The 26,166-nt window shown below is 43.5% G+C and overlaps 1 protein-coding gene across 1 annotated transcript; it reads right to left on the reverse strand.

The window, feature by feature from the left end:
- Position 1: 1 nt before the first annotated feature.
- abcc4 (ATP-binding cassette, sub-family C (CFTR/MRP), member 4) lies at positions 2-24,641 on the reverse strand. Its single transcript, XM_041872549.2, has 30 exons — positions 24,375-24,641; positions 23,662-23,772; positions 20,999-21,119; positions 20,622-20,846; positions 19,929-20,018; positions 18,940-19,103; positions 18,141-18,266; positions 14,044-14,293; positions 13,378-13,485; positions 12,538-12,627; positions 11,572-11,763; positions 10,939-11,033; positions 10,741-10,827; positions 9,111-9,207; positions 8,648-8,860; positions 7,753-7,890; positions 7,582-7,619; positions 7,355-7,461; positions 7,072-7,218; positions 6,827-6,906; positions 6,563-6,713; positions 6,358-6,477; positions 6,068-6,178; positions 5,802-5,902; positions 4,414-4,761; positions 4,180-4,269; positions 2,278-2,450; positions 1,621-1,726; positions 1,287-1,421; positions 2-1,090 (listed from the first exon to the last, which is right to left on the reverse strand). The coding sequence occupies exons 1-30, from the start codon at positions 24,446-24,448 to the stop codon at positions 1,004-1,006; spliced, it is 3,975 nt and encodes a 1,324-aa protein (XP_041728483.2). The 5' UTR covers positions 24,449-24,641; the 3' UTR covers positions 2-1,003.
- Positions 24,642-26,166: the final 1,525 nt, after the last annotated feature.

The following is a 26,166-nucleotide window of genomic DNA, read 5'->3' on the forward strand; positions in this document are numbered from 1 at the left end:
GTAAATTAGTTAATAGACCAATAAGAAAGAGCGTTCCAAACCTCTCTGCCAATTGTCAGTTTTCCCCTCCCCACTCACGCCACTCCCAGACAGTATTAGCAAAAGATTTGCCTGAGAAACTGCCCTAAATATTTAGTGGGATTAATATTCAAGCTACCTGAGTATTGAGTTTCAGAAGACATTCGCAAGCCCTATTTGGTACATTGATGCAGTAACTACAGCACATACAGTAAATAATGCATTTGGAGCTGCTGGTGCAATTAACTTGTAAAATAATAGAAAATCACTTGTGTACAAAAAAAGTGTTACATTTTACAGGAGATTGATTTGGTATGGCTAAATAACTTACGTTTTTACTTTGAATACACGTTACTACATTTATAATAAATATGAATTATACAAACAGATTATGATTCATCTAAAACTGCTACTAAAAAAATGAAGGCACCAGGTAAACTACATGACATCGTTTTGACTTTCAATCAGATAATAGGCCAGAAATGAATCTAAGGAAAGAGTCCTCTAAAATGTTGGCCCTTGTAAATTGTATACACAAGTCTGGCAAAAATATTTATCAGTCAAGTCACCATTATACAATCAATTGTCATGGGTCTCGTAGGTTATTCCTTTAAATCGATTGATTGGTTATTGCATGTTCATTTAAATGATACATTAAACAAATAAAATAAATAAGGGTTTGGTTGGACCGTTAACGTTTAGTGTTATCCCACCACGTACTTTCCCAACTTTTTTAGCTTGGGGAAAAATCCCTACAACTGCATAAGTGGATTTGACTCAACTCAGCCTGTGGCACACTGGACCAAACCGTTCCACCGCTTTGCAGCTTCCTGTCCAACTGGAGTTTCCAACATGGAGTTTTTGCAGGGTGATAAGGCACTGTTGATCTCTGTAGACTGGAGAATGCCATGGGACTACAGTGCCAGTCGACTCCGAGGAGCAGCACTCCAGGCTTTAAACAATAGTCAAAGCCTCCTCCAGGCTGTTACAGGGCCGTCTCAAAGATGACCAAGTTGCCGTCTGCTCCGACCCCTCCGTTGGTCGTACTGGGACGACTCCGGCTATTGTATGCCTGAATCAAGACGAGACAACCGGTGTTAGTGTACGCCAACCCGAAACGCCAGAGGTATGTGGTGGACGCACAAGAACACAGCTCCCACACATCTGTGTGGTAGCATGACACTGAACATTTCTAAGCTATTTCACTGCCAGAGGACAGAGTGGGAGAGTAAAGTAGACATGCTCTGTTGAGTCAGCGAGCTGCTTACCTGTTTAGCTAACTGCAGGAGGGCAACGGCCTCCTGCCTGCCTGTCTGCTGGACCATCTTGAAGAAGATACCGTCGTGGTTCTGAAGCAGGGTGTAGGGCTCGTCGTATGCGTGGATCTGACCCGCGTCTAGAACCTGGGAACAGAGTCAAGTTATATAGTAAGTAATCTATGGTCTATCATTAAGGATCCAAAAGGACCTGACACAAGCCCTTGGACATAAAATAAAACCAGTGTATTATATATATATAACAATATATATACACACAAAACAATTATAATACTGTAGAGTAGACAGATACCCAGTTGGTTGTGTAACTGTGGAGAGCTCTCACCAGAATGCGGTCGCTGTCTATGATGGTGTTGAGGCGGTGGGCGATGGTGAGCACGGTGCACTCCCTGAATTTGTCTCGTATCGTCTTCTGGATCAGCTCGTCTGTTCTACAGAGCCAGGAGACATACAGACAGGTCAGGACACACTCACGCTTTCCTCTACTACTAGATGCTCCCAGTCTTATGCTGCGTTCATAACCAAGTGGGAAGGTGGTAATTACCAGTTGGATGCATTCATATGCTTTGAACTAATTGAGAAAAGACGAGTGGCTAATTGACAACAGGCTGCATCAGACTACAATTACAGCTATCATGCCTGTAAATAAATTAGTGTTCGAAAACCATATTACTAAATTGCTTTTTATAAAACAAATAATGTTTCATTTAACTGCCAAAAATGCTGTTATCGAGAATTTCCTTAGTAGGTGACATCAGAGGTCAGCATGTGAGAGAAGTCGGAGCTCAGGGATGATAGACAAGTTTCCCCACTAGTAATTACCAGTTGGATGGGCCTTCAAGTGTATCGTTCCCAGTCGTAAGTGGTAAATACCACCTTCCCACTTGGTTATGAATGCAGCATTAAAGCATATCAGCTGCCTCTGCTGCTCAGCTCTAAAGGACAGATGGGAGGTGTGTGTGTGAGAGAGGCATGTCTTTACCTGGGGTCCACATTGGCCGTGGCCTCATCGATGATGAGGATGCGGTTCTTCCTCAGGACGGCTCGGGCCAGACAGACCAGCTGCCTTTGACCCACGCTGAAGTTGGAGCCCGACTCGGCCAGAACCGTCTCCATCTTATTAGGCAGCTCCTCCACCACAGACTTCAGCTGGACCTGGAGAGGAAACAGTTACTGGAGTAAGACCCTGATGACACCAAAAGCCCATTAACCTGTATGTACATGTGTGAGAGTACAGTGGGGAAAAAAAGTATTTAGTCAGCCACCAATTGTGCAAGTTCTCCCACTTAAAAAGATGATAGAGGCCTGTAATTTTCATCATAGGTACACGTCAACAATGACAGACAAATTGAGAAAAAAAAATCCAGAAAATCGCATTGTAGGATTTTTAATGAATTTATTTGCAAATTATGGTGGAAAATAAGTATTTGGTCACCTACAAACAAGCAAGATATCTGGCTCTCACAGACCTGTAACTTCTTCTTTAAGAGGCTCCTCTGTCCTCCACTCGTTACCTGTATTAATGGCACCTGTTTGAACTTGTTATCAGTATAAAAGACACCTGTCCACAACCTCAAACAGTCACACTCCAAACTCCACTATGGCCAAGACCAAAGAGCTGTCAAAGGACACCAGAAACAAAATTGTAGACCTGCACCAGGCTGGGAAGACTGAATCTGCAATAGGTAAGCAGCTTGGTTTGAAGAAATCAACTGTGGGAGCAATTATTAGGAAATGGAAGACATACAAGACCACTGATAATCTCCCTCGATCTGGGGCTCCATGCAAGATCTCACCCCGTGGGGTCAAAATGATCACAAGAACGGTGAGCAAAAATCCCAGAACCACACGGGGGGACCTAGTGAATGACCTGCAGAGAGCTGGGACCAAAGTAACAAAGCCTACCATCAGTAACACACTACGCCGCAAGGGACACAAATCCTGCAGTGCCAGACGTGTCCCCCTGCTTAAGCCAGCATGTCCAGGCCCGTCTGAAGTTTGCTAGAGTGCATTTGGATGATCCAGAAGAGGATTGGTAGAATGTCATATGGTCAGATAAAACCAAAATATAACTTTTTGGTAAAAACTCAACTCGTCGTGTTTGGAGGACAAAGAATGCTGAGTTGCATCCAAAGAACACCATACCTACTGTGAAGCATGGGGGTGGAAACATCATGCTTTGGGGCTGTTTTTCTGCAAAGGGACCAGGACGACTGATCCGTGTAAAGGAAAGAATGAATGGGGCCATGTATCATGAGATTTTGAGTGAAAACCTCCTTCCATCAGCAAGGGCATTGAACATGAAACGTGGCTTGGTCTTTCAGCATGACAATGATCCCAAACACACCGCCCGGGCAACGAAGGAGTGGCTTCGTAAGAAACATTTCAAGGTCCTGGAGTGGCCTAGCCAGTCTCCAGATCTCAACCCCATAGAAAATCTTTGGAGGGAGTTGAAAGTCCGTGTTGCCCAGCGACAGCCCCAAAACATCACTGCTCTAGAGGAGATCTGCATGGGGGAATGGGCCAAAAATACCAGCAACAGTGTGTGAAAACCTTGTGAAGACTTACAGAAAACGTTTGACCTGTGTCATTTCCAACAAAGGGTATACAACAAAGTATTGAGAAACTTTTGTTATTGACCAAATACTTATTTTCCACCATAATTTGCTAATAAATTCATTAAAAATCCTACAATGTGATTTTCTGGAATTTTTTTTCTCATTTTGTCTGTCATAGTTGACGTGTACCTATGATGAAAATTACAGGCCTCTCTCATCTTTTTAAGTGGGAGAACTTACACAATTGGTGGCTGACTAAATACTTTTTTTCCCCACTGTATATCTCATTACTGTATCTGTATCAATAGGAGTCTGAGGAGCAGTACCTCTTGGAGAGCGTTCCACAGGTCCTCGTCTGTGTGCTGGCTGAAAGGGTCCAGGTTCTTCCTCATGGTGCCGGTGAAAAGCACTGGGTCCTGCAGAACAGAGGGGCCACAAGCAGAAAAATGTAATAAGCTCTAACAGAGCCATATCTGAAAACTAGAAGAAACTTTTCCTTTCCTACATTCAGAAGGACTAAGGGACAGAGCAGCCACATAAGAGCCTCCTACAGTAGCTACCTGAGGTATGATGGACATCTTCTGGCGCAGGTCATGAAGGCCGATCTCGGAGGTCAGAACTCCATCGATGTAGATCCTGCCCTCTGGCTCTGCCAGGCGGAAGAGCGCCGATACCAGGGAGCTTTTCCCCGCACCCGTCCTGCCCACGATGCCAACCTTCTCTTTGGGCCTGAACATGGCCTTCATGTCCTTCAGGACCAAAGGTCCGTCTGAGCTGTAGGAGAAGCTGACCCGGTCAAAGGTTATGAGGCCTTGGCTCGGCCACTCAGGAGGAGGACGCTTCTGGGTTTCCCAGGGTGCTTCACTCTCCAGCTCTGTGTACTCCACTACCCTCTCTACTGACGTCATCTGAGGACAGTGAATAAACAACAATTTCAGTCAAATAGCCCTGGCTTTTGTACTAGCATTGCTTCTCATTGGGGGCGATCTCCCTGCCATCCAGGAAGGAAGGCCCGGAAAATCGTTGAAGACTCCAGCCACCCAAGCCATAGACTGTTCTCTCTGCTTCCACACGGTAAGCGGTACCGGTGCATCAAGTCTGACACCAACAGGCTCCTGAACAGCTTCTATCTCCAAGCCATAAGACTGCTAAATAGCTAACAAAATGGCTACACGGACTGTCTGAGTTGACCCGTGTATTTAATTTAGTCTCTATGCTCACTCACAGGACTCTACACACTCACACTCATTTCATTTCCTCACACATACACATTTATACTGACTGTATACACACACATATACATACTATCATCATATATCCTGAAGCCTAGTCACCTAACCCCTATACATATCTACCTCTATCCCTGCACATTGTAAATATGGTACTGGAACTGACTGACCCTGTATATAGTATGCTGACTTACTTTCTCCTGTTCTTCTTATTTCTATTTCCGGTGTGTTTTTGTACTACCTTATGTTATTTTTAGTATTACTTTGATAACTTCATTGTTGGGTTTAGAGCTTGCAAGAAAGGCATTTCACTGTACTTGTGCACGTGACATTAATATAATAAATAATAATAATAATAAATAATAAATAATAATAAATAAACATTACAACTTGAAACTAAAAGCAATATAGAGCGGCATTAAGAAGCTTCAGAAAACACTCAGGCTGGATTCTTGAAAGAGCTGTTATGGACAAACATTCCATTGTGGCATGATTACCAGCATGAACAAGACGAAAGGTCTAATAGTTCAGGAGGCAGTTCCAGAGTCACCGCTAATAGTTCTGAGAACTGGGTTACACATCTCAATCAACATATTTCCAGACTAAGTTGTCTGGCGGCTTTGTAAAGCACCCCAGGTGTTTTTGTAAAGCATGTAGAGTCTCTGAAGAAGGGGTTGATTGTAAATACAGGTGTTCCTCTACATATCTGGTTATCTCACCATGTTCTCCACCTCGGCACTCTGTCGTACCCCCCACTGGAACATCCCCATGAGAGTCACAGCGTAGGATAACGCCAGGCCTACAGATCCAGCCTCCACCTCTAACAAGGCCATAAGAAAAACAAACAGGACACTGATTAGACCCAATGTTCAATCAATCGTTGCTATTCTACGTCCGGACTGGCAACAAGCTGCAGTTTTCCTAACCTCCTTCAGCCCAAGTCTACTCTGTAATTGTGTTAGTTCTGTGTGCCGTTGTCCCTTACGGTCTCGGAGCAGAAGGCAGCCGAAGGCGGTGATGGTGACGAAGATGGCGCACATGCCATCCAGGCGGACGGCGAACCAGCGAGAGGTGACCAGGAACAGGAACCAGGATTCTGAGAGACGAGAGACACTGATTCAGTTATACTCCTATAGAACGGACCGCACAGAGCTGAGACTGGGTAGAATGTATACATGTTATTAAATATCATTCTCCATCAATGTACTTAGACCCACTGGAGGCAAACAAAACAGAAGTAAGGCAGCATTGAGGCAGTATTGAAAGGAGAACCACCTGAGTGCAGATCCTGATAAGCGTCAAAGGTGTTCTGGAATCTCTCCTCGGCTCTGAAGGCTCGGATCGTCCACAGACCTTGGAGGGACGAGGACAGGTGGGAGAAGACTGGACTCCGAGCTGCAGAGAGACACATGGTTACTGATTTACTGTCCGTGCGCGCACACACACACACACTATAAAGCAAAAGGCCACTGGCACTCACTAGTGGATTCCAGGCGTTTGACGTCTCGTGACGTCTGCAGGAAGTAGCGTCTCAGGAACAGGAAGATGATGACAAGAGGAACCAATGGGATGAGGATCCAGGGGATGACAGAGGCCGCTACAGCGACCACACCGATGATCTGCAGGAATATCTACTCAGGAAAACAGCCCCAAAGACATAACCAGAGGAGAGGGAAAAGGTTAACTGGTGATAGAATACTAAATACCTTGTGAAGATGCAGGGCCAAAATGTGTCGTGGCTCACCTGAATGAAGTCCACAAAGGTCCAAGGTAAGGCTGAGTCCAGTTGGCCGATGTCCTTAGAGAAGCGGTTGAGGACTCTTCCTGGGACACAACAGGAGAGAAGACCAGGAATTTAAAAAATACTCATCTTTCTTTGTCTACAGATATAGAGTAAACACAAATGCAGCATCTCTCAACACAGAAAAACTTGGCAACAGAAAATCACTTTCCCTATATGTTCCAATTTGCGCATGGCTTATGGCTCACCAATTGGGTTAATGTCAAAGAAGCGTACAGGCGTCCGGAGGATAGAGTTGAACATGCGGTTGTGTAGCGACTGAGCAGCTTTCACCAGCAAATTGAACATCACCAGACTCCTGGCAAAGCCAAAGATGAGAGTTGCTCCAGTCAAACCTGAAAACACAGATTTTCATTTCAGGATGTACAATTTCGAAGCACACATGTAACACAGACAGAAACACAAAGGTTATAGAGGAAGAAAGACTGTCTGCATGACAATTCCCAGAGTAGAGTTTCCACTGTGTCACACCTGCGTAAATTCCTAGGTAGAAATCCAGGTTCAGCTCTTCAGTGACATTGACACCATTTTGGATGATCACAGTGCCGTTAACATTGAGCTTCTCCTGCTCTCCTGCCCTGTCAATCACAGATGAGACAGAGCTAAAGCACAGAGCCAGTCCCAACACAGCATGTTAAAAGGGTAACATGACAGTGGCATGAATGGAAATGAACGGTGAAATGAATCAAACTTCTTACCAGTATGCCAACCACCAGTCCTGCAGAATATATGCTGCCTGCACACAAAAACACCAGTATGTGAGTAGGCCTAGATCATTTAATCAAGTAGTCGTCATCAGATTTAATTTCTTCCGCACTACTAGTGCCGTTTTTGACCATGTAGGTGTACTGGGGATATGATGTCATTACCTGAGCTAGGAACTGGAGTAATAGAACTCCTATCAACACCAGGATGTTGGCGCCTGCCTTCAGGTACTTGACATAGAGGCCGACGCCGATGGTCCCCTCTGAGCGGCTCTCCTCTGCTACTGTCTGGACAGGCTCCGCCTGCAATATACACAAACATCTTAGAATTTATTGGGGGTTATTCATTAAAGCCACTGCAAATAAATTGACGCATGATATCTGCACAACAATGTTAAGTGAGTCATTCTATGCACTTTCTGTGTAGGAGATAAACTCTTTAGAGGTTCAAGCACGAGGGAAGTTGAGAACTGTGTGTTGGGGAACCTGAGCATGTCAACAAGATACAAATTAACTTGTCTTTTTAAGGAAAGTACATGTACTTTGCTGTGGCTTGCATAGCTTCTACTAAAATTACAAGGCAACAATTGTCCCCCACGAATGATGCAGTCCCCCCTCCCTCCCCTTGGGCCAATTTAAATCTCACGTGTGACTAAAGAATTTCAGTTAATTACTACAGCTCCTGCCTTGGGCCAATCAGTGTAATTGTGTAAATGCCAGATCTCTATGGCAAGACATCATTCACCCAAGTCTCGTCAAAATCGGGCCAGTGCTGTCTGAGATATCGCGTGTGGCTAACGGACTGAGACGGATCCACAGTCCCCTTCCCGATTTTATCGTGGGGGACAATAAACACTTGTTTTTTTAACGAAAGTAGGACATGTACTTTGCTGTGGCTTGCAAACTTCTACTAAAAGTTTGTAATCACTTCCCTCTTGTGGGCAAAAAGAGCAAGCACAGGTACAACTCTTTCTTCACTCACTGCTTTGCTACAAAATATAAAATCAGGGACACATCAGAGTGAACATGCTCCTAGCGACTATCTAAGGGCTGGACCCACCGGAAGCTGTTCAGTTCCATCTTTAACAGAGCGTATGGAGGAGGTGTGGGAGACCACTGAATTCTGGGAGAGGGTGCGGCTGCGCGGCGAGCGGCTTTCAGTCTCCGCGCCTGGGGCTTGTGGCCCCTCCTCCTCGTCCCTCTTCAGCAGGGAGGTGAAGTCGACCCCAGAGCGCTGGAGTTCGCTGTACGTCCCCCTTGCCACCATGTGACCCTGAAACAGACACACAAAGGTCAAACCCCACCAAACATATGGAGTCTCTATGTAATGTACACGTCTGTGTGCATTTATACAAGTGTTCCTACATGCGTTTACACTAAAACCTCCGTGTAACCCATGGTAACACATACCTCCCCCTGCTTGTAGTGCGGGTCCTGCATTAACTTAAGCACAGGGTAAAGCATGTGTGTTCCTAAGTAGTCTTAAAGCATGTGTGGAATGTTAAACCCTGCCAGGAACACACCTCCTTGAGGACGAGGATCTGGTCGGCTGCTTGGAGGTACTGCAACTGGTGGGTGACCAGGATGCGGGGCTTATTCTTCAGAATACCACAGATACACCTGGACACACAGCCACACACTGAGATTGCAGCATCCACATCAAAAACACAGATTTACTCTTACAATGCTATTGAAACCTGTTCTAACTGTTAGAGCTTTTTATAAAAGTGAGACCTGCACAGTTAAAGTGCTGCCCACCACTCATCACTGCCCTGCTGGTTCCATTATTCATGCCTGAACCCTTTCCAGGGGACCATGTCATGTGACAGGAAGAGGTAGAGTAGGGCTATGTTGCCATTGTGTGCCTGACAGTGGCAGCAGCACCACTCCTTTTCCTGCCTTCCTACCCTCACTGGTCCCCACCGGGCCTCTCTGCTGTGATCAGAGGCTAGGGCTGCTTTGATGGAGACCTCAGGGAGGTTGGAATAGAGCGCTCCAGGCTTTCCGCTGGTCTGCCAGATAAATCACCAGCCGCCAACAAAGGACTGGGGGACAGACTGCTTCATAATGCCCCAGAACAATAGTGGAAGTACTGCACATACCCCAGTTTATTCTTCAGTAAGAGAGTAGTTCATTCACTGCACTAAATGCTTCAGTAAGTCAGTAGTTAATTCACTTTATTACCTGCTTCAGTAAGAGAAAAATACATTGCTGTATGCTTCACTCATGATCAATGATGTCATTGCCAATGTTACAGTAGCACATATTGTTTAGACTTGGTGAGCTACCCTGTGGCAATGCCAGTGAAGCTTATGCTCAGTGTTGGAAAAAGTACCCAATTCTCATACTTGAGTGAAAGTATAGATACCTTAATAGAAAGTTACTCAAGTATAAGTGAAAGTCAGCCACTAAAGTACTACTTGAGTAAAAGTCTAAAAGTATTTGGTGTTAAATATACTTAAGTATCAAAAGTAAAAATCATTCAAAAATCATTTATTTTTTTAATGTATGGATAGCCAGGGGCACACTCCAACACTCAGACAGTATTTACAAAAGATGCAATTGTGTTTAGTGAGTCTGTCAGATCAGAGGCAGTAGGGATGACCACGTGTTCTCTTGATAAGTGTGTGAATTGGACAATTTTCCTGTCCTGCTAATCATTCAAAATGTAACGAGTACTTTTGTTTGTCAGGGAAAATGAATGGAGTAAAAAGTACAATATTTTCTTTAGGAATGTAGTGAAGTAAAAAGTTGCCAAAAATATAAATAGTAAAGTACAGATACTCCAAAAAAACGACTTAAGTAGTACTTTCAAGTATTTTTACTTAAGTACTTTAAACCACTGCTTTTGCTGCTGCAAAATAGATGAGCTTGCCACTGGGCACAGACATCAATTCAACGTCTATTCCACGTTGGTTCAACGTCATTTCATTGAAATGACATGGAAACAACTTGGATTCAACCATTGTGTGCCCAGTGGGTTGTGTTTTTCTATCTTTTTGCTCTTTTACAATCATGTTGATACAGTCTACTGAGAGCAAAGTCCTATCAGTGTACTATTGTATTGCATCACTCTATTCAGTTGTAAAAGGTCCTTGAGGATCTGAGTTTCTCTCATCATAGTAGTGTAAAAAAAATAACTGCTTCACTCACTGTTCAAACAGGTGTCTCCCGACCTCAGCATCCACAGCACTTAGAGGGTCGTCCAGCAGGTAGATATCAGCATCCTGGTACACAGCCCTGAGACACAACAACAAGGCTTTCAGATAGAGACAGGAGGATATTCATCACATCTATAGAATGTACCTCAACTCATTTCTACTCTGGTATGAAGTGGAGCTGTGGTCTTACCGGGCCAGGTTCACTCTAGCTTTCTGTCCCCCACTGAGGGTGGCTCCTCTGTCCCCGATCACTGTCAGGTCCCCGTCTGGCAGCAGCTCCATGTCCTGAACACAGAAGGGACAACAGGGGTTAATAGGACCCACAACCATCACAATCCCTCAAACAGGAGGACTATAATGACTACGTGCAGGACATGATCTTCCACACACAGAGGGAATGCAGTTTGTACACAGTGAAAGGGGACAGTGTTAGTGTCACAGAGTGCATGGCTGTGGAAGTGACACTACGGATCACAGTGTGTTTGTGTGCTCTCCATGGGAAGTGAATGTGTGGCTGAAAGTCCAGTCCTCTGATCAAAGAGAAAGTGTGTTTATAGAGCAGATGTCAGTTTCATGTGGTTGTGAGAGAGTGAATCTAGTCTCACATTGTGTTCAATAGGGCACAAGGGCCTGAGTGTGCCTGTGTTCATGTAGGAGTGTTGAAAGCTCTGCTGGAAGGCGTGCCACCCAGAGCCCAAGGTGCTGGTGCTCTTTGCACTCAAAGTTCAAGAGATCCAACCGTCACAATGGAGCTTCACCAATCCTTGCATTTAGCAATCTCCCAGCATTAAATACCATGAGAGCTCCATTCAGTGTGTCTTACCCTCTTGAGGGCGCAGGCTCTCAGGACCTTCTCATACTTCTGAGGATGGAGCGCTTTGCCAAACAGGATGTTGCTGCGGATGGTTCCGGGGAACACCCAGGGCTGCTGGGAGGCGTAGGTCAGCTGACCTTTGACCTTCAACACCCCCTTGTCGTGAGGCATCTCCCCCAGGATGGCGCTGAGCAGAGAGGACTGTGGGAAATGTGAAGGGGGAACAGGTGAGCTTGATAAGAATAACATATACAGAGTGTACAAAACATTAGGAACACCTTCCTAATATTGAGTTGCACCCCCTCCCCTCTTTTGCCCTCAGAACAGCCTCAAATCATTGGGCATGGACTCTACAATGTGTCGAAAGCATTACACAGGGATGCTGGCCCATGTTGACTCCAATGCTTCCCACAGTTATGTCAAGTTGGCTGGATGTCCTTTCGGTGGTGGGCCATTTTTGATACACATGGGAAAACTGTTGAGTGTGCAAAACCCAGCAGCATTGCAGTTCTTGACACACTCAAACCAGTGTGCCTGGCACCTACTACCATACCCCGTTCAAAGGCACTTACATCTTTTGTCTTGCACATTCACCCTCTGAATGGCACCATGTCTCAATTGTCTCAAGGCTTAAAAATCCTTCTTTAACCTGTCTCCTCCCCTTCATCTACACTGATTGAAGTGGATTTAACAAGTGACACCAATAAGGCATCATAGCTTTCACCTGGATTCACCTGGTCAGTCTGTCATGGAAAGAGCAGGTATTGATCAACACTCAGTGTACATAAATATAGGCACTATGTCACAGTCAGAGGAGGAAACCTCAATGTTTACACATATTGCAATACCGGTTTCTGAGTCACACTGTAGCTAAATAAATATTGTAGTTGGCTTACTGCCCTCTTTCTACGTTGGCTGTCCTCGTACAGTGATGTAATAGGCTGTCACACCAAGCTAAGAAACATGACCTCTGACCTTTCCAGCCCCCACAGGTCCAATGACAGCGACGAGCTGCTCTGACTTTACTGTGAGTGACAGGTTCTGGAGAGACGGGGCGTCCTGACTCTGTACAGAGTGAGAGAGGGGACATTTCAGGTTAGACTTTATTATAACAGTTGTAATACAGTGAGCTCCAAAAGGCATAAATATACAAATGCTAACCTCTCTTGTTTTTGTAATGGTGAGAGGTTAGCATGTCTTGGGGGTATGATCTAACTTTCTCACTCATCATTATCCACAGTTCGTTCATTAACGTAGAAGTGTTTAGAAATATTATATTCTTATTTACAATAAGTGACTCCAAAATGACACAATACATTATTTACCATTCATTTCTATTGGGCACAGAATAATTTGAAACACAACCAAAACAAACAGCAAATGCATCCAACAAGTTTGTAGAGTCACAACCTTGATGTAGTCATTGCGTGCTAGGATTATGGGACCAAATACTAAACTGTTGACTACTTTAATACACATAAGTGAATTTGTTTATAGACAATTTTGGTCCCCTAAAATGTGGGGACTATGTACAAAAAGTGCTGCAATTTCTAAACACTTCACCCGATATGGATGAACATACCCTCAAATTAAAGCTGACAGTCTGCACTTTAACCTCATAGTCTCACTTAAAATCCAAAGTGCTGGAGTAGAGAGCCAAAACAACAACAATATTGTCACTGTCCCAATACGTTTGGAGCTCATTGTATACACACAAGACAAATAGCATCAAGCTGTAATCAAGGTGCATGTGATGGCTGTAACCAACACTGTAGGTGGATCTAGGAGTCTGGATGGCAGCAGTTGAACATTCACCTTGTCCCAGTAGCAAATCAGGTCCTGGATCTCCACAGAAGGCTCTTGCTTCTCCTCCTGGAGGAATCCATGGTTGCTTTTCACAATCTCATCCAACAGGAGGAAAGTCTGTGGGAGTGGAAACAAGAGTTCAACAGCGATATACAGCTGTCTCATCATGTTAATGTCTCATCATGTTAATAAAACCACCACATCCAGATGGATCCGAGGCTTTTTTAAAATCCTTTTGGATTGAGATGACATGTTTGAGGATCTTGATTGCAATGATGCCTGTTACTTCCCTGGCTTTGAACAATCAGATGACATACAGTATTGAAAAGCCTGGCTGTGGCTCAGATAAGTCCCGTGATGATTTTCCAGTCACTGATCATAAAGTCTGATAATGTGACAGGATTACATAATGAGTCTTAGGGGATCAGCCAGATCCAGCGCAGGGCCTTATGTTTCACATTGGCATCCAGGCAACTGTCAGGACAGCACATCTAAAATTAACTAAAAGGAGCCCAGCGCAGAGACGACACCTGCACTCTCAGAAGCCAACACGTGCAGAAGAGGAGCCTTGCACAACCTCAGGAGAGCTCTGGTATTGTATGGTTCACACATCAGAGATAATAAATCTGTCAAAAGAGATGATAATAATATATCTGTCAACAGAGATGACCATACCTTGATCCGGCGGACGCTGATGCGCGTCTCAGACAGTTTCTCTACGGCTGAGGGGAAGAAGAGGGTGACGGTGAGGCGGACGGCACTGTACAAAGACACGGCCACAAACACCCGGCTGGCTGAGATGGTGTTCCCCAGGAGGACGTAGACGGTGAAGGTGATGAAGACGATGATCTTACTGGCCGCAAAGAAGGAGGCCATGTTGAGGCCTCGCAGGTAGGAGCTAGACATGATCTTGGAGATCTCTTTCCTGAGGGAAGAATGAGAGGTGTTCAGTAACATAGCCTAACAAAAAACAAACTCAGGAAGCATTTCAATACATATGCTCTGATGAAAAACAAGGCCGTATATAAATATGCCTGAGGATGCTACATGAGTGACATGAAAACCAGGAAGACACACTGATAACATGGCTGTGATGACGGTGTTGGTTCATCTGGCGGCCGGCCACTGTGTTATCTTAGCCCTGTGAGTGTGTGTAAACGTGTGGATATTCAAAGGGAGAGGAGCAGGGGTTGTCCTGTTGCATGGGGAGAGGTTGTTGCTGTCCAGACTTCAAACAGAGCCAATGTGCACCACAGATTCACTCAGTCAGTGACATTATGAACCACTGCACGAGGAATCCCTATATAGCCCTTTAATAAAACAACAACTAAATCTGAGCAATTCAGAGTTATTTATATCACTGGGAAGAACCATGGGCACCTTGTTCTCCATGTACTAACAGACAAGTGACAGATTTAGACAGCCTTATGACTGGATAGTAGTGTCCATGTCACACAGCTCTGTGAGGTGGAGAAGCTGTAACCCATTAATGTGCCAGTGGCTTTGCGCCAGCTCTGTGATCCGGTGTCCATTTTAGGACATCATAGTAGTATACAACTGAGTGTACATTAAGGACACCTTCCTAATATTGAGTTGCACCCCCTTTTTGCCCTCAGAACAGCCTCATTTCGTCAGGGCATGGAATCTACAAGGTGTCAAAAGTGTTCCACAGGGATGCTGGCCCATGTTGACTCATTACATTTACATTTTAGTCATTTAGCAGACGCTCTTATCCAGAGCGACTTACAGTTAGTGAATACATTTAAAAAAATAAAAAATTATACTGGCCCCCCCTGGGAATCGAACCCACAACCCTGGCGTTGCAAACGCCATGCTCTATCAACTGAGCTACATCCCTGCCGGCCATTCCCTCCCCTACCCTGGACGACGCTGGGCCAATTGTGCGCCGCCCATGAGTCTCCCGGTCGCGGCCGGCTGCGACAGAGCCTGGATTCGAACCAGGATCTCTAGTGGCACAGCCTTAGACCACTGCGCCACTCAGGAAGCTCAGGAAGACTCCAATGATTCCCACAGTTGTGTCAAGTTGGCTGGATGTCCTTTGAGTGGTGGACCTCTCAATTGGTAGAGCATGGCGCTTGTAACGCCAGGGTAGGGGGTTCGATCCCCGGGACCACCCATACGTAAAAATGTATGCACACATGACTGTAAGTCACTTTGGATAAAAGCGTCTGCTAAATGGCATATTATTATATTATTTGATACACACGGGAAACTGTTCAGTGTGAAAAACTCTACAGCGTTGCAGTTCTTGACACAAAACGGTGTGCCTGGCACCTACTACCATACCCCATTCAAAGGCACTTAAATGTTTTGTCTTGCTATTCACCCTCAATGGCATGCATACACTATCCATGTCTCAAAATCCTTCTTTAAGCTGTCTCCTCCCCTTCATCTACACTGATTGAAGTGGATTTAACAAGTGACATCAATAAGGGATCATAGCTTTCACCTGGTCAGTCCATGTCATGGAAAGAGCAGGTGTCCTTAATGTTTTGTACACTCAGTGTACATGGTGGTTGTGTGTCAGAGGCCCACTAGCAATACCACACCAGGCAATAGTGGTTGTTATAAAAAGTAGGGTTGGGCGGTATCCAGATTTTCATACCGCTTCTGTACACTACCGGGGTACGGGGTTACCGGCAGTGCACACAAGGGGGCGCCATTTCTTTCCAAACATTTTTTAAAAATGCTTACAAATTACTAGCGTATTCTCATAGCGGATGCTTGCTAATTGCTAACAAGTGCAAGTCAACATAAACAAATTGCAAGGACAGACATCCCTGCTCATAAAGCTGTATAACTATCTCAAAAGGCTGGCTATAAGGTGAATGCACCAATTTGTAAGTCGCTCTGGATAAGAGCGTCTGCTAAATGACGTAAATGTAAATGGTTTGCTGCACGCACAAAACAAATATTAGACAGCAGGGTTCTTGATCCAGGAGGGGATTGATCGTCTCTGCTGTAACCAAGAAGCTTGATCTTGCAGGCTAGCAAACCAAATGCATAGCTGGAGCCCTGAGTTGGAGAAAATGTATTTGGCACATCTTAGATAGTTAAACGTATAGCTATAGGATATTTAGCTGGCAAACATTAGTCGTGAATTTCAAGTGTAACTTGATCACCTATGTTGCGCTGGACAACAGTTGTCACAAAATTGTTGTCACTTCCGTTGATTGTCTCAATCAGCTGCTTTGGGGAAGGGCTTCATAATGAAAAAAACAAAGCAACAGGCGAAATGAAGTACACGATCTGGTTTATCTATTAACTTAGTGCACAAGATGACTGCAGGTATTTATTTTAAAATAACGAATATACATATACATTTTATTAGGTACACCACCCCGTTCACGAAAATAGTTTGCTCCTACAGACAGAAATTCACATGGCCGTGGCTTGCTATATAAAGCAGGCAGACAGGCATTCAGTTACTGTTCGATTGAACGTTAGAATGGGCAAAGCGAGTGACCTAAGAGACTTTGAGCGTGGTATGATCGTCGGTGACAGGCGTGCCGGTTCCAGTATCTCAGAAACGGCCGGCCTCCTGGACTTTACGACAGTGTCTAGGGTTTACCGAGAATGGTGCAACAAACAAAAAACATCCAGTCAGCGGCAGTCCTGTGAGCGACAACAGCTCGTGATGAGGTCAAAGTAGAATGGCAATAATCGTGCAAGCTAACAGGGGGCCACAAACAGGTAAATAACGGTGCAGTACAACATTGGTGTGCAGAACGGCATCTCGGAACGCACAGCTCGTCAGTCCTTGACACAGATGGGCTATTGCAGCAGACGACCACACCGGGGTTCTACTCCAATCAGCTAAAAACAAGAAGAAACTGCTCCAGTGGGCACACTATCACCAACACTGGACAATTGAGGAGTGGAAAAACATTGCCTGGTCCGACGGTAGAGTCAAGATTTGGCGTAAGCAGCATGAGTCCATGGCCCCATCTTGCCTGGTGTCAACAGTACAGGCTGGTGGCGGTGGTGTAATGGCGTGGGAATGTTTTCCTTGCACACGTTAGGTCCCTTGATACTAATTGAGCAACGTTTCCATTCCCCGAAGAATTCAGGCTGTTCTGGAGACAAAGGGGGGTCCGACCCGATACTAGATGTGTACCCAATAAACTGGCCACTGAGTAAATATATTGACAGTATTGAAAATCATACCGTAGGTATTTTAAAATAACCCCAGTATACCGCCCATGCCTAATGAAAAGGGTTAATCACTAGGATTTCAGTCGATTTGACTGACAAATGTATGTTTGTATAACTTATACATTTGTGTCAGTGTTACTTTGGCACAAAGTACTAGATCGTAGATAATCTTATCTAAAATGTCTCACGTTAGGTCTCGACAAACCCTCAGGAAAGACACATGAATGTAGTTAGTGTGTTTGACAGGTTCCTTAATAAACATCACGTTACAACATCACAAGAAGCTATTGTTAGTGTCGATTCCTCAGCACAGGAAAATTAGAAGAGGAAGGTCTTTGGTTAAAACACGCCATGGGACCTTCACTCGCGTCAGCAATCCTAACAGGACAACCAGCTGGAATGAATCATGGGTGATGACTGTGAGAGAATTCTTGAAATAACACATTTCACAATCTGTAATGGGCTTCGGACAATAGCGCTTGTTAAGTAAGCGTTATTACAGTAACAATATATACAAATCTAACACTATCTCAATATTGAGTTTGTTCTGTGCAGTGGGATCAGTTCAAAATCTTCAAGGTTATACTTTGTTTTACCTTCTGACATCATTGACCAGTGCTGAGAAGGGCTTCTCCCAGGCATACATTTTGATGATCCTGATTCCAGACACCACTTCATTCATTGTGCGTATCCTATTGTCAGTCAAGGCAGCTGTTTTACTCCTGCAAGGAAAGGACAGTCATACATTAGGTATGGGTTCCTCAACTGGCAGTCCGTGTTTTTGTTTTATCCCCCAAAAATGTGATTTTTATTGTTGGACATAAAGACTGTAAAAACACAAATAAATCAAATTCAAGTGATTTTTATTTTGGAAATCTGTTCCAAAGTATCCCCACGCATAATAGAGAGATACACATGATCGTATCCAAATGTAAGCACGGTTTCAAATGATTATGTTTTAGTCAAATATTATTATCTGTTTGGGCTTCTTGCGGCCAATTTGCAGTCTACAAATTATTTGTAATTGTGTTCCGACCCCGACCATCTCCTTAAGAAAAAAAAATGTCGTCTCACGGCTGAATCTAGTTGATGATCCCTGCATTAGGTTATCAAAAGGACCACTATATATTTCTTAGACAAACCTGGTTTATTGACAAGATAGCCAATGATGTCCTAAATAGTCCATGTTAGGGTTAGGGTTATGTTCTCATAAAAGCAGGCCAAAGATCAGTTTACAAAGCCATTGGTATGTTCATTGGGTTTCGTATTGGGCAAGCTATGCAGCAGAGCAGGAGGTGGAGGAAAAGGTACTCAGTAGACAATAATAAACTCCTTGACCTCCCTGCTTGTTTTGAAAAGATCTACAGCGATCCTATCTACATTATTGCGTGTTACCTGAACTTGGAGAAGAGCCTTCCGAACATGGTCTGCGTTGGCATGAGGACGACGAGGACGGCCATGCCTGCGAGGCATGATGGGCCAATCTCCACCCACAGCAGCCCAAGGACGGCCGCCGCCTGGAGAGGCCCCACCCACAGGAAGTGCAGGAAAATAGTCACCTGTAACCAAGCGGGGGGAATCATGTGTTGAACTCATAGGGTGACAGATTATGGTACATCAATGGTCTCAAACTCCCACCCGCAGGCCACCACAGTAGCTTATGGGCCTGATGTGGCCCACAAGCCACGAGTTCTAGACCCCTGTGTTACATCTATAACATGGCTGCTTTATCTACACTGTAGTTTGATGCTACAGTCACTGAATCGGAATGTGTACGTTCCATTCAGCCATGTTCTAAACAGTAATAACGCAAAGTACTACTCCTCCAAATAGGTGGAGTGTGTATAGTGAGTGCTAGTATATGGGGTCACTGTGCTCTTTATCGTGTCTTTATTCTCCAACAGAGGCTACCGGCTCTGTACCAGCATCTTTCCTTGACTTTGAATCATTGACCACAATATGCAACAAAACAGTGGGGTGCAGTAGGCAACTCAAATGTTAATTTGTCTGCCCAGTGCCAGGACCTTTATCAGAATGCACAGTACTGTACTTCACAGTCTGTTACCAAGAAACAGATCCTTTTAGATGCCAAAATATGTTACGTTTTCACCCCGGGTTTCGGCACACTGATTCAAATTAAACTTGAGTGTTAACCTGCATGGTGCCAGTCAAAGTAACAACTCAGTCAGCCTTTTGCCACTTATGCAACCTTCCAGGGTTGAAGTAACAGAGCTGATAATGGATTGTGTCTGTCTGTCTGCACAGTGGATCAGAAGTTCATAAGTATGGCTTAATTTTCAACAGATTTTTTCTGCTTTTGCTAATAGACTAAGTCGGCAAGATGCAAAGTGATAATAAAAAAGTTAAAATGACAGGGTTCATACCTCATCAAACTTGTTGACATCGTTGGATAGCAGGTTCACTATTTGGCCTGTGGTTGTTTTTCCCATCGCTGCACTGCTGAGACACAGGGCCTGGGGGGACACATACATTACCAAGTTAATTATTGCAAACTCAATCAATTACATGCATCACTAAGTAATTTGTCACTGTCACGATACAAAGAAAATACCCACGTGTCAGTTTGGAAAGGAAGCCATACCCTAGAGCAGGGTTTCCCAACCCTCTCCTCAGGGACCACTAGACGTTTCACATTTTTGTTGTAGCCCTAAACTGGCACACCTGATTTAGTTACTCTACCAATCATCAAGCCCTTGAATAATTTAATCAGGTGTGCAAGTTTAGGGCTACAACAAAAAGGTGAAATGTATGGTGGTCCCTGAGGAGAGGGTTGGGATGTACTGCCCTAGAGTTAGGCTGTCAAACTCATTCCACGGGGGGCCGAGCGTCTGCAGGTTTTTAGTTTTTCCTTTCAATTAAGACCTAGACAACCAGGTGAGGAGAGTTCCTTACTAATTAGTGACCTTAATTAATCAATCAAGTACAAGGGTGGAGCGAAAACCCGCAGACACTCTGCCCTCTGTGGAATGAGTTTGACACGTTCAAGTTCAGGACATCAGATATGACCTTGAAAAAAACGTGAAAAAGGAGTGCAGGCATGTGTCTCTTATGCTGACCTTCCTGTAGATCATGTGACACATGGCCACTCGCATCTTCATGCCGGCCCTCTGGACGTGGAAGAAGTAGAGGTGATGCGTGATGGCCAGGATCAGGCTGGACAGACAGACACCAGCAGCATAGCCAAAGGCCTCATACAGGGCGTCCATATTATCAGGATCATACTTCTCAAAGTACTGGATCATCTTTCCCAAGAACACTGGCTGGATCACTTTAATCACCTCCTATTGGGGGAACAAGAGATAGAGAATACAACAAATAGAGGATATGAGGTGAATCCATAGCTTGATATATAAACATATGTCTAAGCTATCATTGGAATTCCCTAGCAGGGTACCAGTAAGTCTTACACAAGTTGTGTCTTTTTTCTACATACCTCAATAAGAGTAAAGATCCCCAGCACTGCATAGGGTTTCCAGTAGCACTTGATGAGGACTTTGGTGAGTTTGGGAGGCCTGAGCTCTTTGGCAGCCTTCTGCACCTCATGGTCCCAGTGCCTGTGTAAAGATGGCCTTCCTGTTACTATGGGAGAATCTCAATTGCAATGCCTTGATTTCTCACCTGCTCTCCAATGAATTTTTGAGAAGGAGGCGAGGACCGAGGACGCAAGGAATCTCTATACAGTGAGGGAAAAAAGTATTTGATCCCCTGCTGATTTTGTACGTTTGCCCACTGACAAAGAAATGATCAGTCTATAATTTTAATGGTAGGTTTATTTGAACAGTGAGAGACAGAATAACAACAAAAAAATCCAGAAAAAACGGAAGTCAAAAATGTTATAAATTGATTTGCTTTTTAATGAGGGAAACAAGTATTTGACCCCCTCTCAATCAGAAAGATTTCTGGCTCCCAGGTGTCTTTTATATAGGTAACGAGCTGAGATTAGGAGCACACTCTCTTGGATGAGAACCTCCTTCCCTCAGCCAGGGCATTGAAAATGGGTCGTGGATGGGTATTCCAGCATGACAATGACCCAAAACACACGGCCAAGGCAACAAAGGAGTGGCTCAAGAAGAGGCACATTAAGGTCCTGGAGTGGCCTAGCCAGTCTCCAGACCTTAATCCCATAGAAAATCTGTGGAGGGAGCTGAAGGTTCGAGTTGCCAAATGTCAGGCTCGAAACCTTAATGACTTGGAGAAGATCTGCAAAGAGGAGTGGAACAAAATCCCTCCTGAGATGTGTGCAAACCTGGTGGCCACCTACAAGAAACGTCTGACCTCTGTGATTGCCAACAAGGGTTTTGCCACCAAGTACTAAGTCATGTTTTGCAGAGGGGTCAAATACTTATTTCCCTCATTAAAATGCAAATCAATTTATAACATTTTACATGTGTTTTTCTGGATTTTTTTGTTGTTATTCTGTGTCTCACTGTTCAAATAAACCTACCATTACAATTATAGACTGATCATGTCTTTGTCAGTGGGCAAACGTACAAAATCAGCAGGGGATCAAATACTTTTTTCCCTCACTGTAGGTACCTGGATGTTCAATTCTGCATTGCATCATGTGGTGATACCATTGCACTGGGATTGGTACATCTATTTCTTGATATTTAAATTAATTATATATAGCCATTGATTTGTGAGCTTAGTTCAACTGTCTTACTCCATCACAGCCCAAAATATAAGCTTGTTTTACTCCACTGTGTCTAAACAATGTTATTGTAAACAAACACTATACATCTTCAAAACATGGTCATTTTGACCTCATTGCTCCGTTTGTGAATTTGAGAGTATGAATGTGTAACTCAAAGATAACTCACTTACTGAAGGTTCATAATGTAAACAATATCAGATCAGTCTTGAATTACGTCCTAATTACACACCAATGTGTCACCAGATCACACACCTTTAAATAGTTCTGAAGTAACCACATTAATTTGTAATTTTAAAGTATATCAAGGTCGTTTCCCTGCAAATAAAAAATGTTTTTATTGTTTTTATTACTCAAACCACCTGCGGGCCGAATTGGACCCCCTCCAATGTTTGACACCCCTGTTTCGATAAAGACAACGGATTGGTCAGCCTGACCACATTTAACAGACATAGGATATGTTGTTTGAATTTGTGTACCTCCATTTAGTATGATATGTTACATTGCGAATGGAATAATGGTCCGGTTACTTAAGACAGAAACAAAAGTTGGGTGGTTGGTCAGGGAGGATGGGTGGGTGGGCATATAATGCGACCATCCAGCAACTCAAAGGTTGCATGTTTTAGTCGCATTTTAGCTAACCGATTCCCCTAACCTCAACTTAAATTCTCTATACCAGCTAAGTAAATACTCCTAACCTGCTGCTTTAGCCGCCAACGTTAGCCACAAATGCTAAAGACACAACAAGAAGCCTGGCCTCAGAGCGAGACGTATAATACTATACGTCCTCCAATATCCTTGATACATTCAGTCATCCAATTTGTATGATGTGGTACGACCGTTATTCCATTTGTAACGTAACGTCCCATACTAAATGGAGGGATACAAATGTACATTCTAAATCCTACGAATTGCACTGAGGCCAGGTTGGATTTAGACAATGTCTTGGTGAAATGCTGAAACATGTATTTATTTTCTCCCTCATCATTTACAGGAGGGTATGCATGCTTCCTTTTATTGAGCTATTTCATAATCGTCCTTGAAAGCAGGCAGGCCAAGCAGCCTGTAAAATATTAACAATGACTACGGGGGGCCAGTATGAAAAATGTATGCACTCACTAATTGTAAGTCGCTCTGGATAAGAGCGTCTGCTAAATGACTAAAATGTCAATTGGATCACCCAAAAATAATTTTTAAAAATGACATGTTAAATGCAGCAACTCCTTTCCATCTATTTATCAAAGGGTAAACAGCCAACATTATATGGCTTTCATGATATGCTTGGTGTATAGTAGTGGGAGCATAAACATCCTCAGGTGGGCGATAAGCAACTGGTTCGAAGGCCATTCCGCTATTACGTTCTATTTAAGGTGATGTTTGGGCTTGATTAACCACAATTCAACAGGCCACTTCTGACTTAGTTCAGAATGATACGTTTGCCATACCTCTGTAGTTCCTCTCCCAGTCTCTCAGATCCATCCTCCGGAAGCACTTTGTACATATCATCTTCCTCTAGCCTCCGTTTGTATCCAATGCGGAACAAAGGATTTAGCCAGCTGATGAAAAAGGAGAGAGAATACATGGAGAAAGGGGAAGAGAACAGCGGTAGAGAAGAAGAGAAGAGTTTAATACATGTATAATACATGTAGTGTTACATTCAGGATGAGCAGGGCAATGTATGCAGTAGACCAGGGTTTCCCAAACTCGGTACTGGAATCTTATTTGGCGCTATGCTTGATCCAAGACTGGATGCTTCAACAGGAAATTTTAATTTCATGGTGGGGAAACCATTGAATTACATGGGGAAAACGCACTTTATGTGTTATAAACCAGACTAGTGCTTTTTAGGTTATAATAGTGTTCATATCACGTTATAACTAATTTAATTAACAGCAAATCTTCGTTTAACCCCTCGAAAACTAAATTTTCCCTAATATGTTTTGAATAGCCTAACAATACCACTTTCAGCAATCACTTTCGTTTTGATAGTGGCGTTAACATTTAACGTTAAGTGTATGCTTTGAAAGGTTGGACACAGCAACAACGAAAATACAGTGGCTAACTCTAGGTCAACTTAGTTTAAATTTAACGACTACCTGTAGAGCCTAACTAGCTCAGCTTTATTTCAATAACCCGGCGGCGAAGGTTGTTGACTTACCAGAAGAATATCTGGGAGAAAAGATTAGCTGTTGCCGATGGATTCGTCTTCTCATCTTTTTTTACCGGTTCCATATTGCCCTGCTGGCCCTATTCAACCGCTTGGCCAACTTCCACACGTGCGGTGCGACAATGTCCGCTACCTCCACTCTTCAAAACTGTTACTTTATTTCCTGTTGTGTAACTTTGTTGCACGCACATGGTACTAGGTTACAAGACAGACAGCCAATAGAACATGTGAAAATTATGTCAAGCCAATCACTGATCTCGAGTCGGAATTGTGCTGTGGCACGCCACGCGCTAGCTAGCGCCAAACTGGCTCGTCACTAGTTACCAAAGTCATATTCCCCGCCTATTTCTACAATTTATCTTCTTAAAATGTTATTTTAAACCTAACCTAAGTCATATTCCCCGCCTATTTCTACAATTTATCTTCTTAAAATGTTATCTTAAACCTAACCTTAACCTTAACCACACTGCTAACCTTATGCCTAACCTTAAATGAAGACCAAAAAGCTAATTTGGGTTTTCATTAATTTTTACGATATAGCCCATTTTGACTTTGGTAACTAGTGGAAACTCCAGAGAGAGCCGTGGAAATATAGTAATAGGTGGAAATCAATAGCTGCCGTCTCATTCAGTAATGTATATACACATAGTATTGCATTCTACATCCTTTCTAGGAGTAGAGCCAAGTTTACTCTAAGGACAACTTCTATCTGGAGCTAACTTCGAGTTCATGAACCACCTGGTTCACTTGAAGGCATTGGTTTATTGAGAACATGAACACTACAAACATACTGCTGCAAACTAGTAGGGTCATTCCACTAATTCAGTGCCTTTTGAGAAGTGTAACTTAGTCCCAAAAAAACGTTAGATTTCACCTCATTTTAACATTCTGTCATAAAGAGCACATACATGTTCAACTTAATAAAAAAAAAGTTTTCCCATCTCAAAAGGTTAAATATTTGGCACTTAAGTGCCTATTAAGTGCCAAATAAAATAACAGGGTTGACCTTAACATTTATTTTTTAATCAGCCATAAATCCCCTTGTGACAGGGGAAATAGAAGGTACTTGTGTGAAACAGGGAGTGGAATTGAATGAAAGCTTCACAAATTTGTCTTCATTGCTTCGACCTGCTCAGTTTTCCACCAGAAAATGGCCAAAAACAGTAGAACCAGCTCACCTCCTTTTACTCTATGATTTGACTATTAGATGTTCAATGTTTCTTTTGAATAAAAAAAGGAATAGATTCACCATATTAAAACGAGAGTTCAGTTCCAGGAACAGGGTTGTCCTTAAAATGAGGGACAGACATAAATCACTAATCACATGAAATAAATAATAATCTTCAGACATTACTTTGTCAAAGCGAGAAAATAACTTGGGCTTTACAATGATGGTGAAACTTGGAGACATTTTTGGATTATGTGGGTTAAAATCTTCCTAGAAGTGACACAGGGTTGACAGAGGCTGAATATTGGCACTTTAGCAAGCCTGTATTTATATACAAAAAATCTGGTTTATTTATTATTCTCAATGTGTTCTATATTAAAGGGCACTTCATTTAATATAACAGGCTTTTAAAATTCAATGTTGGTGCACAATTTCTACTTAAAATATATAAAAGAAAAGGCACTCTTTTTGTGGAACGAACCTCTAACAAATATAAATGAGAGCTACAGTCTTGATAGTTTGAGTGCATCAACATCAAACATGCATCTTCGGTGCTAAGAACCATAAATAGGTGTCCTAAATAGGTGTGGCACAAAACTAACTGTAAACCTGGCT

This window comes from Coregonus clupeaformis, chromosome 16 (assembly GCF_020615455.1).
Source record: "Coregonus clupeaformis isolate EN_2021a chromosome 16, ASM2061545v1, whole genome shotgun sequence".
NCBI classification, from domain to species: Eukaryota; Metazoa; Chordata; class Actinopteri; order Salmoniformes; family Salmonidae; genus Coregonus; species Coregonus clupeaformis.

What these genes read in the sequence shown, in the direction of transcription:
- abcc4 (XM_041872549.2), bottom strand. Translation starts at nt 24,448, where the DNA reads ATGGAACCGGTAAAAAAAGATGAGAAGACGAATCCATCGGCAACAGCT. An exon ending in GCTAGAGTGAACCTGGCCCG is followed by an intron (nt 10,828 to 10,938) that starts GTAAGACCACAG and finishes GTTGTGTCTCAG; the next exon opens with GGCTGTGTACCAGGATGCTG. An exon ending in AGATGTCCATCATACCTCAG is followed by an intron (nt 4,270 to 4,413) that starts GTAGCTACTGTA and finishes TCTGTTCTGCAG; the next exon opens with GACCCAGTGCTTTTCACCGG.